This window comes from Serinus canaria, chromosome 2 (genome assembly GCF_022539315.1).
Source record: "Serinus canaria isolate serCan28SL12 chromosome 2, serCan2020, whole genome shotgun sequence".
NCBI lineage: Eukaryota > Metazoa > Chordata > Aves > Passeriformes > Fringillidae > Serinus > Serinus canaria.
Window position 1 is genome coordinate 102,930,103 of NC_066315.1, and position 15,787 is coordinate 102,945,889.

General features: G+C 43.0%; 1 protein-coding gene and 1 long non-coding RNA gene across 7 annotated transcripts in view; one reads left to right on the forward strand and one right to left on the reverse strand.

Moving 5' to 3' along the window:
- Positions 1-4,435, forward strand: part of DLGAP1 (DLG associated protein 1) — a 134,037-nt gene extending 129,602 nt beyond the window's left edge. For both annotated transcript variants that reach the window (XM_050971425.1, XM_030226659.2), the window contains 2 exons: positions 1,254-1,406; positions 4,216-4,435. In XM_050971425.1, coding sequence (XP_050827382.1) covers positions 1,254-1,406; positions 4,216-4,425 — 363 coding nt within the window. In that variant the 3' untranslated portion in view covers positions 4,426-4,435. The remainder of the gene's footprint in view (positions 1-1,253; positions 1,407-4,215) is intronic.
- Positions 164-15,029, reverse strand: LOC108961411 (uncharacterized). 5 transcript variants are annotated; one of them, XR_007776966.1, is made up of 5 exons: positions 14,863-15,029; positions 14,661-14,718; positions 11,779-11,843; positions 10,971-11,016; positions 4,671-4,754 (listed from the first exon to the last, which is right to left on the reverse strand). It is a non-coding gene; the product is annotated as an uncharacterized LOC108961411 (long non-coding RNA). The 5 variants fall into 5 exon arrangements; XR_007776965.1 differs by lacking the exons at positions 4,671-4,754; positions 14,661-14,718 and adding an exon at positions 164-690; XR_007776964.1 differs by lacking the exon at positions 14,661-14,718.
- Positions 15,030-15,787: the final 758 nt, after the last annotated feature.

A 15,787-nucleotide genomic window follows, 5' to 3' on the forward strand; every position in this document is an offset into this window, starting at 1 on the left:
ATTGTACAATCATCCTACCAAAATCCTTTATCAGTTTGACTGTGAAAAGCACAAGTAGAAATTTTATAAGGCAACCAACTGACTCTTTTGGGTTTATTGCTTCTGAAGAGGAAGAAAACTAAAGGCAGAGTAAAACTTGAGCCATGTAAAACATCATGCAAGGTGCTACTAATAATTTATTTATTAACAGCAAAATTAATAACAATATATCAGTGTAGTCTGACAAGGCCACAGCACCCACAAAGCCTTGCTGACTGATTTACGAACTCCTCAGCATTTATGAAAAACCATGCTTGAAGTGAGTGCATGCAACATTTCATTTTAATTAAACAGTTTCAGCTGGGAACCAGCTTATAGGGACACATCCTGGAGAAAGCCTTTGCTCATACAAGCCTTGTCAGTGGAGCACAGATTAGGTTTTGGGTGCGCCCACTGCATGCAAAAAGTGTTCACAGCTGGGGTGCACTGAAGGGACAGGATTTATTGCGTCTGGCCCAAGCTGTGTTGAAGATGCTGACTGTCCAGATATGCTCTTCTGAGCAATGCTCTTGGGCTGATGAGTTTGCACACACAAAGCAATGCTCCCCATCTGTGTCTCAGTTTCATTCTTCCCAAAAATCTGCCTGTAAATATTGGTTTACTGTGTTTCTGCATGCAGTCTTCTGTGCTTTTCACCCAGCACAAGTTATTCTTGACAAAAAAAAAAAAAAAAAAAAAATTGGCCTGAGGTCTATAAGAGAAAATGTTACTTAGTGTATTTTTATAAACCTTACATTCTCAGAGTGCAGAAAAAGTGTTCAAACATTGGTATATCAGTGTTTGTACATGCAGGAAATGTACATTTGCACAAGTATCACTCTTTTTTGCAAGTGTGAGCATGGTGGGGAATCCTTCCTCATGAAAGTGAAGAGGAGGATGGCAGTTCATTTCAGTGCAGATAGGATTGCCACCAGTTGTGCCCAAGAACATCCCTAGGCAGATCCTGACACAGGGGCCCTTTACCCTTAGTCTGTGGGGGAACCTGTTGTCTTTGGTGAGTGGGTGTTTGCACGGCACAGCAGCTCAACGCCAAGCCAGATTCCTCGAAATAAAACCTGCCAGTAGGTAATGCTTTCCTTTGCTCCTCTCTCTGGTTCTCACCCATCACTTGGATCTGCTCAAACTGCTTTGCTAGCCAGACTTGTAACCACTTGCATGAATTCTTTACATTGAGAAGTACTAAAGCCAACGTGTTTTTTTCTTCTGTTACACAGAATCCTAATGCACATCCACGGCCGACCTCCCAGGATTTAGCAGGGTTTTGGGATATGCTGCAGTTGTCCATAGAAAATATTAGTATGAAATTTGATGAACTTCATCAGTTAAAGGCCAATAATTGGAAACAGATGGATCCTCATGACAAGAAGGTAGAACACTGTAGATTTTGTATGCTTCATTTAAAACCCTGCACAAATACTGGACAGATTAAATAGGCCTCTGTGTTACAGCGTTGACGTTAAAAATGTGAAATGAAGCTCATATCAAATTAATTTCATTGTAATAACAATGTTTACATAATAATCATCTGGGATATTATCTGTAATATGTTTCAGGCATATTTTTAAACCAAATCTGTCTTTGTGAATTGGATGATGGGAATGTGGTACTTTGTTAAGCTTTACATTTAATCATATTAGACGATCAATCGTTGGAAGGAACTGCCTTATATATTGATTCTTAAAATTAAATAAATCACATTTACGGTTCATATTATTGCATACAGCAAGAGTTCTAGGTTGTGTTACTGAAAAAAACAGGGAAGCACTGTAACCATCACTGACTTTGGTAGCCAGGTTACAAACAGCAATATCAAAAATATGCCTTCCAAAATGTTACATGAAAAAAATTAGATTTTTTTTGTCCATTTGTTTGCTTTTTATTTATTTTGGGCTTTTTTTTAAATGGGTGATTTCACAAACACATTCGCTTTCCTGGTGTTGTTTACCTGAGGTAGCAAAAAAATCATCTGGAGCTTTGGTGGGGAGTTTTTCTCTTTTTTTTTTTTTTTTTTTTTTTTGTAAATGTAGTCTTCTTCTGTCACCATGAAAAACTACCACATCCAAGTGTAAGTCACATTTCACGTTACATTCTCATTTGGCACCATCACCTTTTTTTTTCTCCTCACTATCCACCTCAAGACAAACAGCACTTGGGTGAGCCAAAATACACAAATGTTTCAGAAAATCCTTAGAGCACAGACCCATTCCTAGAGGAACCAACAGTCTAATGTCGCACTGCCGTAGGTATGTAATTTGGTGGCTGAATTTGCGCTGTGACTGGTCTGATAGCAATGAACACAGCCAGCAGGTAGGGTCACCAGAAGGAGGGGGAGCACAATTTACAGGTACAGTGGCTCAGACAGGAGTCCTGGCTACCTCAACTTATGGTCAACTGGCTGCCGATGACCAAAGTGGTGTTTTCTTTTGGACAAATAATCATAATAATATCAAACCCCATTAATCTTGCAGCAGGAAGCTTGTACAGGCAGTGCTGGTAGCACTATTCCTCCTCCTCCTCCAATCAAGACTAAATATTCATTCCTGACTTAGGAGTGCCATGTTCACACCATTTGTGCACACCTAGTGTGTTTTGTAGGGGAATGAATGGGAATGTGTTTTCCTAGCCCAAGGTACTGAAGGCAAGTCATTTTCTTATCTTCTTTTTTTCTTCCGGTATCTATCAGAAAAGGAAGTTAAAACTACCAAACATGCATGCACAGAAATGCTGGTATATGGTCTTTCATTAGCTTTTACAGTAAAGTGGGTAGGCTGAGTGTTTGCAATTGCAGCAGTAAGAAATGAGAGCTTTCCTCGAAAAAAAAATGTGCCTTTTCTTTGCTTCTGAAAAACATTTCAAAGACTTTCCAACAAAAAGAAGACTCTAACAGTTTAAAGGAAGTTAAGTAGTGCTGAAGAAAGGGACCTACAATAGGAAGGTAAAGATTTTAAAGAATTACACTGTGTTCCTGTTTCAACAGCATTTGTCTATGATTTTAGATGAAACAGATCATCTCCTTTCTTAAAAAAGGATTAAAAAAAAAAAAGGAAGAGAAAACTTTCTGTGGAATTGGTATTTGCCTTTGGCCTTTGCCACTGGGCCCTTTTTAAGCAGCATAGATTAATTCTTGGACGGAGAGAAAAAGCAAAGTATGAATAAGTGTAACTAAGCACCTTTATATTTTGAGCCATGGAAGCAGATTGTGAGCAGCATGAGAGAAAACGAAAGGGCAGAATGGGACCTTTGTAGTGTGATAAAATCCCTTCGCTCAGAGACCGTGTTCACAGTTGGAAGGGGATGTAACTTAAAAGACAATCTAATTAACTTGACAAAGTCTTTGTGGATGCCTGAAATGCAGTTCTGAATACACTTTTCTTTTGCGGGAGAGATCCTTCTCTGAGGGGTTTGGGTTTTTTTTGGTTTTTTATGTGTATGTGTGTGTACATGCACCAGGATATACATAAAAGCCCTCCTTGTTGGTCACATATCTGGAGCTAGCTACCACCATGATGATTAATGCATGTTGTCTTAATGGTTTTTAAGTTTTTCCTACCAGATTTTCTATTTCTAGCCTATTTAGCACAAGGCCAGAGTTTATGAGCTTGCACAGCGAGACCCAGAGCATGGGATTTTTGAGCAGTCACTAAACTGCTATGAAATAGATACATAAATATGTGGTGTTTTTTTTTTTTAAACTACTTATTCTGATGTAGCAGCTGCAGACAGCTAGCTCCCATCTGCATTTGGGAATGCCAAAGCCATGGCACCTCGGTGTTGCAGGAGCACCTAGTGCTATGCACGGATAGAAGAGGGTGGCCTGGGAGCTGGGGCTCTCCAGAGTTCCTCCACTGAGAGCAGCGTTCCCTCCCGGCTGCCCCGGTGGTGGGAGGTCAGTCTCTTTCCTAGTCCCTGGCACTAAGCAGGTAGCAGTGGGGGCCCCGGCCCTGGCAGCACCGTCCCCGAGGAGAAGTAGCACGGCGGCCGGCCCTCCCCTCCCCTTTGCCCTTGCCCCATGTTTATGAACCCTTGAGCACAAAAGCCAGTTGACTGAAGACAGAAAGGCAGATAAGAGCTAACAAACCTTAGGTAAAATGTGTGTTCTAACTACTGATATATCCTAGTTTTTCCCGCCTTTCCCTGAGAAGCTGTATAATGCCATTAACCTTCTGCTTTGATCAGGAGAGAAGGGTCCCTCCTCCAGTGCCAAAGAAGCCATCGAAAGGTCAGGTGCCACTCATACGAGAACGCTCTCTGGAAAGCTCGCAGCGTCAAGAGGCCCGGAAACGGCTGATGGCTGCCAAGCGCGCTGCGTCGGTTCGCCAGAACTCAGCTACCGAGAGCGCCGAAAGCATTGAGATATACATCCCCGAAGCCCAGACCAGGCTATGAAGGGATCCAACCGGGAGGACTCTCTCTGGCAAGACAAGCCTCATGTATAATCTGCCCCTCTAGGCTCCTGCTCAAGGTCACCACGAAGTATTTGTACCTCCTCCTCTCTCTCGCTCTCTCTCCCTACTCTTCCCCTCCCCTCTCTGTACGCAGCTGCCCCGATGCTCCCAGTGAACTCCACTGCTGTGGCGTAGTTGTCGGTCCTCCGAGAGATGTCCTCTAATCACCCTTGCTTTCTGAAGGTTCACCCATGTCATCACGATGCTTTGTCACATGTACTGATGCTGCCACTTTGCCTCATGTAAACGAGCACGATCCTTTTTTCTTTTCTGTTGGGAACAAATAAACGCAGCACTCAAACTTCCACACACCCGCGCACCTGTACAGTAGATGCTCCATTTAACTTACTCATGATCTTTAGTTGATCTAAAGCTAGTCTGTTACCCGGTGTACAGCAATATCAAACTGTAGGGGACTTTGGTATTTTCAGTCATGCAGGGTGATCCTTTCGGACTCTGCCGTCTTCCTCACAAAAGATGAAAGGAGCTATGACTCGGATTCCCTTCTATTTATTACCGTTTTTTTTTTAAAGCAGATGGCGCACTTTATTCTAAACCTCCAAATCGCATCTTCACCTGAATTAAGGAGTCACACAAGGGGAGGGAGCTGGGGTGGGAGCGGGGAGGGGGGGACGAAAAGAAACCCCACAGCTCTGGCAGATGAAAAAGTGGAAGTATATCCCACAGGTGAGATGGAGAGGGATATAAAAGATCCTGTGGAAAGATACCTGCACACTCACAGCTGCACAAACTGCCTCATTTTTATTTCATCAATCTCTACTTAAACATTTCAATCAGCAGAAGATTGTAAATTCGATCTTCCAGGGAAATAATCTATTTTGAAAGGCAATAAAAGAGTAAAAAGGAAGGAGATAAGAAGCAATGACAGTTGAAGAGATAATATAAAAGAAGGATTTTTCTTGTCCAAGTATTAAGAATTTTTAAAATTGTACTGTATTGTCAATTCCTCTTGTATTGTATTGTATGGATTATATTGGTTAAAAAAAAAAGAAAAAAAAGAAAAAAAAGCTTGGTTTTGTTGATGTCTTAATCTCGGTGGGACCATCCAATCTCATAAATCCATGCAGCCACACACGGACACCTGTAGGTGAATTACTGTACATGGAGCCTCTAATGCTTTTCCAGGCCAGGCTTGCTTTGCTCTATCCACAGCTGGTTGTATGCTACAGTTCAGACTGCTTATCACCAAACCGTCCATATTTAGGAGTAAATTTCTAATTCAGCCTCCTCTTAATAGTATACCGTACTCACTTGAACAAGAACAATAGACTATTTTTCACAAGTTATGGAATCAATATGAACTTAATATTTTTCACGACAAGCCTTCCTACCCTGGCTTCTGCCATTGTTTTGCAATCACGAAAAATATGCATCCTAAGTAGCTCGTTAATAGTGGGCAGAAATGGCAGATAATAGGGCTGGAGAGCAGCCTGCGAGGTCAGCTCCTGTGTGTCTGTCCCCTCCCGCCACCTCTGGCTGGGACAGGGGCTTGTCCTCCAGCACCTCTGATGAGGAATGATGCCGACCATGCTGCTACTGGAATCTCTTGTGCCAACATTAGGAAAGCTATGTCAGGCATGTTGCTGAAAGCGAGTTGTGTGTGTGCGAGCGAGCGTGTGTGAGTGCGCACACGTGTGCCTAGCTGGCATGTGCTGCTGCCAGCAGAATTAGCGTGAGCTGCTTTGGGTGACAGGACTGCTCTGGGTGACAGGGCTGGTGTGAGCAGAGGAGCGCCGTGCAGCCCTCAGCGCGTGTGCAGTCCTGCAGCGATGTTTTCCAGACACCTCTGCTGCTCCCTACGTGCTCTTCACCCTGTCTGCCAGGGCAAGGGTATGCGGGTCCCAGTGGGCACAGGGACAGGGACAGGGACAGCCTCACCGTGGAGGGGCACAGGTGGCAGTCCTTGCTGCACGCCAGTGCTGGCTGGCTGTGCCCATGGCAGCTCAATCTGTATGGACAGTCCAACCAGTGAAAAAACCCCACTGCACATGTGGCATAATTCTGCAGCTTGCACTTAAAAAGCATTGAAAATTGTCATCGAAAAGTTAAGCTCTTGCTAAAAGTTTTCATCGAGACCATGCCAGACAGCTTCTTTTCCTATGACATCATAGCCAGGTGCTAATTTAATTTTATTCGAGAAAATAGGAGAGGTAATAGGTTCTGGCACCAAGTATTTTCATGAGAGCATACTAAAACCACTAGAGAATTTGCTACCTCTCAAAGCCATCGATATCTGAGCTATGTCTTTATAAACAGGGCACAAATATTTACTGCTGTGGTTTACAAGATAAGGGCTAATAATTTAATATATAAAAGACTTTTAACTAGAGTAATCAGAAATCCAGTGTAACTCTAGAGTGCTTGGTGTTACAGGAGCTTCAAAAGGTTTGACTCTCTAAGCGTTTGAATACCAGTGTATTTGCTAGTTTTGAAACACTGCGTTTAACTTTTAGCAGCAACAAAACATCACCGTGTTTGCAGTATGTAATAGTGCCAACTGCCACTTTTGAGCATATATAGTCATAGGAAGTATTAATTATTTGGAACTCATTTGTACTGAAGTATTCAAAGCAGTACCTAGGTGAGAGTCCACATTCACAACTGTGTCGCAGACTTACTTAGTTTTGTGAACGTTTTACGAAAGATGAGTTAAGACTTTGGTTGACAAGTGGCTACAGAAATTTATATCCATCAATTTCTCCCCTGAAAAAGCAGAAAAGTGAAGACTATCTAGTCTTGTACATTACAAATTATTGTATTTGTATATCATAGAATATTTTTTGTATCTATTTTAAATGAATTTATTCTTAGCTGAATGCTTGTTAGTTCATTTGGCACTGGAGAGGTTATTATAATGTTTGCCTAGTTTTTTAGCAAAGTATTAAAATACAGCCAATACCAGAAAATACAAAATAAAATAATTCTGCCCATAGAATGCCACTAGTTAACCACTTGACTCATTTACAAACACTAATGCTAGTATATTTGCTCCATCATCTGTTTTAGTATAATTTGTAACTATTTGTTTTTAGTCTAAACTGCCCAGTGTATTTTAAAAATGCCTATATTCTGTTTCACCTTGGGACTAAACTATGGCTTTTTTTTCTTGGGGGAAATTTTAGAAAAGGTTGGTTTTGTCTCCTGCTTCAAAAGTCAAAAAAAAAAAAAAAAAGAGGTATTTATTATATTTTTTGCAGATGTTTCCATAAAATTCTCATAATCTTTTTGTAAAGAAAGATGAAGAAATGGATTAAAGATTTTTAATATTTGAAAAGGTAAATAGAAATAATTTATTTGTAATATATTTCATTTTATTTATTGGTGTTCCCTTAACGCTTTGATGTGCACTATCACTTTAATTTAAACTGTATCATTGTGAATTTATTGGGGGTTTTGGTTTTTTGTTTTGTTTTTTTTTTTTTAAGGAAAATGGTCAAATGCATATTTTAAGTAGAATGTAAATCACTGGCCTACCTGCATTCCCAAATGTGATTTTAAAAATGTTTTTGATTTGAAACAAAAGACACAAATTTGAAAGCCTTTAGACAGAAAAGAGTGTTTTTATGGCTTAATGATTTGGGTTTCCATAGGATTATCTATCTGGTTTGTGTGTGGACCGGAAAATGTAAATAGATGAATGTTTCCCATAATGTAAAAAGAGCAAATTAATAAAATAATTAATGCACTGCTTGTAAGAGCTGTGGGTTTTCAATGCAAATTCATTCTTCCAGAACTGCCAAGGCATTTCATTTGATGTGGTCAAGGATAAAAGCACGACAACCAGAATATTTCTCTTAAGCTCTCATTGCTTAAGACTAGCCCTGCAAAGTCTCATCCAAAGCATCCTGCTGAGCACCCTGGAAGTGTTCATCTGCACAGAGTTGCTCACAGGCATAAAAGTTGCCATGATCAAGGCCTTGAGCCTTAGCAAAATCTTCAAAGGCGCTTCTGCACAGAGCCCAGCCAAACCCCACTGAAGATGCCAGGAGTTACACTGGGGACTTCAAAAGAAGTGGCAAGAAGACCCTAGCCTGTTTGGTTTTCCCCTCACTGGTTCTCTTTCATTTTCTGCTTATGTCCCGTGATGTCTGAATTTTTGGGGGCAAAAGAGATTCCTGGAAGGCATAGCTAACTTTCCCTTCAATGGAATCCTGCTTCCATATGGGGTTTTTCTCACTGGGTGAAATAAAGACAGTCACCAAATCCCACAGAAGCATGTCCTGGATGATGTTCATGGTTATACCAGCATTTAAACAGGTCCTGATTCAATTTGTAGTACCTAGTAGTTACATTATTTGTATGCCAGTAATGCACCATGTACTGTCTGCCCATGTTTAGACCCTCAGCACAGAAAGACCAGAAAGATTTGTGCTGCAGATCCATGGGCAGGGAAAATTCTGCCAACACCAAGATGAAGGGATTTTTCTTCACATGCTGGAATTTATGTGCTCATTAGTCACTGATAGATGGATGCACCAGGGATGGGGGAAAAAATGCTTTATTACTTAAAAAACTTTCTGAGGTGTCTGGTACCTTTTTGTAATGAGAACAGCTCAAAGAGAGTAAAATAGAAAGTACGATTCACACTGTTCTCCAGCAGAGTAAGGAGGTCCAAGCCATGGCTCAACCCTGCCTTTCATGCAGGTAAACTTTCTCTGTATTTATACTCAGTGTTTCCTTCCAAATCAAATCAGAAGCCTTCCCCAGAAGTATATCTTGCTGTCAGTTTGTTGGCCAATGTCTGTTCTCTCCTGCAAGACATTGCTTTTGCATCACGCAATAGGCAAATAATTCACTTCAGCCGTCAGTTTGGAGCATGCTCGCCTATCAAATCTGATGACTTTAAGCTGATATTTTTGATAGCAATTAATGATAAAAATATTGGCTGCTCTGCTGCTACTGGTATTTGTCATTGAGGTCATAGGTTTATACGTGATTTGGAGTGCAGAGAGCAAGAGAATTTCTCTTTTCCCACCATGCATCACATAAGGGGGTCGGGTCAGGCCCACTAACCATGGTCCTGCACTGTGCAAACCTGAGACCAGCACTCACAGCTGAAAGATACTCTTCCCCTCTCCCTTTAGTCTGATGCTATGCCATTGACCTATAAAACATTTCTGTGCTGTCACAGTAAGCTCATTCACAACATCATCCCTTCCCTGTGCTTTTGCATGCGGGGAGGTTTTTACAGCCCCTCTTCTACGTGGCAGCTTGGCCACGGTTGTGGCAGGAGAAGGTAGCTGCTCTCACTTGATTCATCAGGATGCATTTGGATGCCAGCTGCAAAACATGACATGACTGGCCCTTCCAGCCGGCAGTCAGGCTTTCCCACGCTTGGGTCCCATCGGAGGACAGCACCCTTCTCGGTAGTGCGTGAGATTACAGCCGGTCCTCTATTGCTCCGTGAGTCACATGCCCCATTCGCAGTGAGACAAAGAGGTGAGCTAAGGAACAGGGCTTCCTGGTAATTGTGTTTTTCATGGTTCTCTTCACTGATCCAGTAACAACATAATCACTGAAATTAGAGACAGAAAAGCTCTGCTGGGGCATTGTGTTAACACTCTGCCAGTTCCAGATTGCGATCTGCCGAGCTGTAGCAGGTAAGTCATCACCTTCCCAGCTCTGCTCCACCCAGATGGGAAAAAAAACCACACACAAAACAAGGAAAAAAAAAAGTGCTATATTTTAAAACAAGAGTTGTGACATTGTCACCACCTATTATCGGCTACTCCTGGCGCAGAGGCTTTCATTGTATTGACTCTTCACTTAACTATCTCCATGACAGGGTGCCAAACTTTTCCTCATTTCCAGCCAAGCAGAATGGAAACAAATTATGGATTTTGCCACCTCTGTTCAAAGATGGGGAAGTACTGAGGTGTTGCAGAGCCTCTGGAGAAAGCAACCACTGCACAGCCCCTGAGCTACACCGACGGCAACACTGCCATATTTCAAAGCTGTCAAAGGTTTTGGAAGAGGGATGGGCCTTGCCCCGAGTTAAAGAAAAGCAGTAGGACACAGTGTGACGGATGTTTTATGGGTATCAAATATCTCACCAAGGTAAGATAAGCCACTGTGTAAACAACCATGTGCTGAGGCAAACACCTTAGTTTGGAGCTGGTAACTAGGGAGCTGAGATGTTGAATAGCAAAAGGTAACCCATTCCAATGTAACTAGCCTATTTCCCCAGTGGGAATGTCCAGCCTATCACTTATCCCTGGCTTCAAACTAGAGAATTATCAAAGTCGTGTCCTTAAAAGGCTATATCTTACTTTTTCCTGTTGAACTGACTATGGGTTGCAGTCTGGAATGGTTTTGTGAGTGTGCGTTCAGGACTGTGATCATCCCTGATTTTTTTTGAGAGCACTGAGAAGTTACTGCATTGCACAAGTTGGGCTATATTATTTGTTATCTTGCAGCACGTTCTTTTGTCTTTTTTTTTTTTAGTAAGTGGTTGTAATAACTCACTGTGCTCCAGTCCTTTTGTCAGTCTTCAGAAGAAAACTCCTATCACCTGAAAAACAAAAAAAAAAATACTGAAACTTCTTCATTTGGTAGACTGTTCTGGTAAATCTTGGCTAAGCTAGGCCTAAGGGGAAGGAAATCGAGATAATTGATGCACTTAAGCACGTGTCATTCTTCATCTCTCCAGTCAATAATTGACAACAAAAGGGGAAAAAATCATATGGGTCAGGCAGCTCACAGATGTTGCACTAAAGCTGAGATGGCATTTTGTTATGCTGTAGGACAATCACACCTGTAGCAACAGCCGAAGGGAAAAATCCCTTCCCACCCTTGGTACAACATTTCCGTAAATAATTTTTAAATATGTGACATCCCTTCCCAGTGCATCAGTACCACCATGACCACAATTCTACAATTTCCACAAACCATCAGATGCAGGGCGGTATCGTGGTGCCAGCTGAGGGCAGGGAGATACAAGCCCCTGGGCAACAGCAGGCCTTGCACAGGGCAGGGCATTGCCATGGGAGCAGTAGCAACTCTAGGGGAATGTGGTGTGCATTAAACACGAACTAAAAGTAATCCAGGTCAGATGGCTGCTGCTTACATGAAGTAAGCTGTCATAGTGGGAAGGAAGAGTTTGAAAGAGTGACTTTTCATCCTGCTATCTACTGTTTTAATCCAGCATAAGAACCAGGCTTGGAATTTTAGTGAAGTTACACAATTGCATTTGTAGTGTTAGGAGAGAAACCAGACTTTATCCCAGACTAATTGCCAGCTATAAAATTTAGTGGAGGCATACATAAAGACAAACCTGTAGCAACTTCAATGGAAACATGTCCATGTGTCAGTCTTCAAGTGAATCCAGAAATGCTTTGCCTAAAACACACAAATTTTAAGTCATGATCCTCTGCAAGAGGATCCTCTGGTCTTGCTCATTACCCTGATTCACCACATAGTAAACACTGCTGTTATTTAAAAAATGTAAAAAATGGTGACTTACGTCAAAGAGGCTGTATGAGAGAAAACACATGAGAGAAAAACACCTCTGACAAATAGATGGCGTGTATCGATCTGAAAGACTCCATGAAGTACTCTTTTGTATTACTAACCTAATGCTTCAACTGACAAGAGTTTCCTTTTGTTTACATCTTTCCTGGCAATAGCATCATGACAACTGCAGCCTGTCTGCAAGAACGTACACGGACCTGGGAACCCAGCCATACACTGGCAAACTGCAGTGTGCTCCACGTGTTTCTCATCCTTTGCTTAACAACCTTGTGCCTGTAAAAAAAGCTACTTGTGTGCAGTATTGCATTCATTGGGATGATTCATGTCTATCAGGTTCTGCCAGGCAATGCTGTGATTTCAGGTAGGATGCAGCCCACCTCCTGTATTTTCTCTGATATAAAAATTTCCTTTAGTGGAAGGTGGGAAATAAAACCAAGAAATCAATCCAAAAGAAAGAAAACCTGCTGAAACATGCAGAGTTTGTCATTAAAGTATAATCCAAGCAGGTTTTGTTTGTCAACAGCTGCATAAGTGAAAATAACAATTCAGAAATGATGTCTAACTGGAACTGTTTCCATATCAAGTAGCACATGCGAGCTTAACGCTAATGGTTCAAGGCCTTCCCAAGTATCAAGTGGTGTGATTGCAGGTGCTGTCACAGCATCCCTGCCACATGCATCAGCAGCAGTTGCCCTTGCCAGGGGCTGTCAGCTGCAGTGCTGGTGCCCAGGAGTCCTCCCCTGTGGCACATCCCTCGCTCACATGTACGAGGGCACTGTGCTCTAGGAGCCACGTGTTTTCTGCTTTACCTCACGCTGACATCACAGCAGAAATTCCTCCAGAGCAGGGTGAATGGATCTCCTTAAACACCAAAATTACACTCAAACACCAATAATTACACCTGCCTGGGATGGAGATTTATCTTTGAACTCATGCAGCTTTTGTTAAATTGTCTTTACACCTAAGATCTCTCTCCGCTTTTCAATAGACAACATGAAACTCTGCTCTTACACCTCAGGAGCCAGTATATTACATTTGCTCTGGACTTTCAGCATTGTAACTGGGAGCAGAAGTTGGATCTGTTTTTTTCTTCTCCTCTTAAAAGGTCAGGGAAACATGAAACCACAAAAGGCTAATTCTTCTCTGTGTCTCATTTCTGTGAGCCCACAGGGCAACATAGCAGTGGTATTTTTAATGCTTTTTTCTCCCCCTGACTTTTCAATCCACAGTCTTTGGAACAACTGGTGACAGCTCATACAGTAACACACTTACTCTTGCATCATTCCTTCTAAGTTGCTTCTGATGAATATTGGGAGCACCAGAAAAGATCCTGGCCACCACAGCACACGTGTGATGAGCAGAGGGAAGATGTCACAAAGCTTGGCCTCCTTACAGGTTTTTTGGTTCTGGTGCTGCATGCTCACAATCCACAGTATTTGGCACGCACATGCTTGGTTATCGTTAAACTGTAAATATTGCAAGAAGGCATTCAACATGATATAATATTCCTATTAGTGCCTCTAAAGGCCCAGCCAGAGAAGCTGCACTGTGCTGGGATGAACACTGTGTAAATATTGATGGTTTCTGTCTTGCAGTGTTTACAATCCGAGAAGGAGTCCTGCACCAGAGCTCTCTGGTACGGTTTTGTTATTTGTCTTTGGAAATTATTTGTCTGATTTAAAGCATCATAAATGAGCATGTCCTTTCTTCTGCCACTACTACAGGAGCAATTACTTTACAAAGAGCTGTGAAGGCAAAGTTCTAGACCTAAATATTTTATCATCCTGATCAAGTATTAGTCTTTTGATATAAACCCAGAATCCAATACCTTTTCTGCAGCTGTAATATGCTACAATAAAATATGATCTCACAGTTCCCAAACCTTTGCCAGGTAACAGTGATTCAGCACAAGCACAGCAAAGCATCACTTTGCTCCCCTCAACAGGGACACGCTGTCAGGTAAACTCACTTTAAGGCTTGATAATGCAAGAGGCTGCACCCAAAGCCACCACACTGACAAGACACAGATACGTGGCAGTGGTTGTGGAGAAACCCACACTAGGAATCAGGTAAGTTAACATTACACAAGTATATAGCAGGAACAGACACTACAGGAATGGCTTTTGGCCCAAGGCCAACAGCCTTGCTGAGGGTGCTGGTGTTTGGAAAGGAAATGACAAGTTTCTACAGCTGCAAGAGTCGGCACTGACGCACAGCTTGCTGAACCCTCCCGCCAGCTGAGGATAAAACCTCTGCAAGGGAGTTGGGAGCTGTGCTATGCCTCAGAATACGGCTGGGCGCCGCTGCCATCCATCGTGCAAGCGTAAGTCCTTCAAAAGGCAAAGTTGCAAAAGACTTGTTATTCCTCAGAGTGCTCTGAAGATTTATATACTGTCACCTACCTGGGCGGTGGGAGATGTTTACCTGTCTCCTGTGTCAGCTAAGCTCAAGGAGCAGTGACATGATTACAACACCTGAATGCTCAGAAATGCTTTCTGGCTCCTCATATCTCCTCATCTGATCTCCAGGACACCTCACCACTGTTAAAAAAAAAAACAACACCAAAGCGCCACCCAGCTCCAAACCATCTGAGGTGTGGGCCCAGAAGCAGCTCTAGCATTCTCCTTTACCCCTGCTCTTGCAGCCTGCAATTTCATAAATATTTGTTCTTCCCACAAGCCTTACCTCATCTGGGGTCAGGGGGAGGCTTAGAGTCAGGGGTTTCACCTGAGGCAGGTTATACCTGCAAACAAAAGAGTGGGTGTGGAAGGACAGCCTCACGCCGCCACCACCATCACTGCAGTGTTCATCAGAGCCCTTCAACAAGAGCTGGAGGCTGAGACTGAAGCGCTTGGCTCTCCCTGTCCCCGCACGGGGAAGCTCGTACCTTGTCACTGCTGTCCTGCTGCCGCACACCCTGCGCCTCGGGGCTGCCACCAGCGCTTCCGTCCGCGCTGTGCAAACACCGCTGCGCCCTTTCTCCGCACGGATAACAACAGTGCCACCCTCTCTTCCCGCGCCCGGGAGCCACGGTGTGGGCACCCAGCGGCAACTACAGATGGTGACCCAAGGTCTGGTTAATGTTTCAGAGCTTTGAACCCACCACAGGTTGCCCTTTGAGCCGTACATAGCACGTTATTGGCGGTCCTGGTGTTTAAAGGTTTTTTTCCACTAACTGGTTGGGTGCCTGCTCCTTTTTTAGGGAGTGTGACAACAGAAATCTCATGTCCATGTCAAAGTACCTGATGTCCACCCACACTGGTGAAAAAACAGTAAGCATTCTGTTATCACCATAACCCTGATTTCCACAGTCTTGGGGGGTTTTTGCAAGTGAGAAGAGGCTGTGGCATCACTGAGTGCTGTTAACAGCCAACAGGGCAAAGTTCTTGTTTCCTTTGTAGTGAAAAAGTTCAGGGCCGGATTTTGATTATCACAAGGAATAGTAAAGTACATAGAGCAGAGATCACACATTGGGTAAGAATTATCACCGAGGTGAAAAAACCAAACAGAAACAGCAAAACAAACTCCTGCCCAGCTGATGCAGCACTGCCCCACATTCTGGTGTGTGCAACTCCCGTACCTGTGCGGTATATGCAGCTTATGGAAAAGTCTGGGCAGTGCTCTGGATGCAGCACAGCCTTCCCTGGCACAGCACACCACCACAGCATGGTACCAGGGGAGCCCAACAGGGCAGCTGGGCAGTGGTGGGCTCAGCCTGCCTTTGGATATCTTTCTTCAACATGCAAATTAAAGTAAATTGGGTGAAGTACCAAAGTCCAGTGTCATGCCTCAGCTTACACACCCAAAGGAAA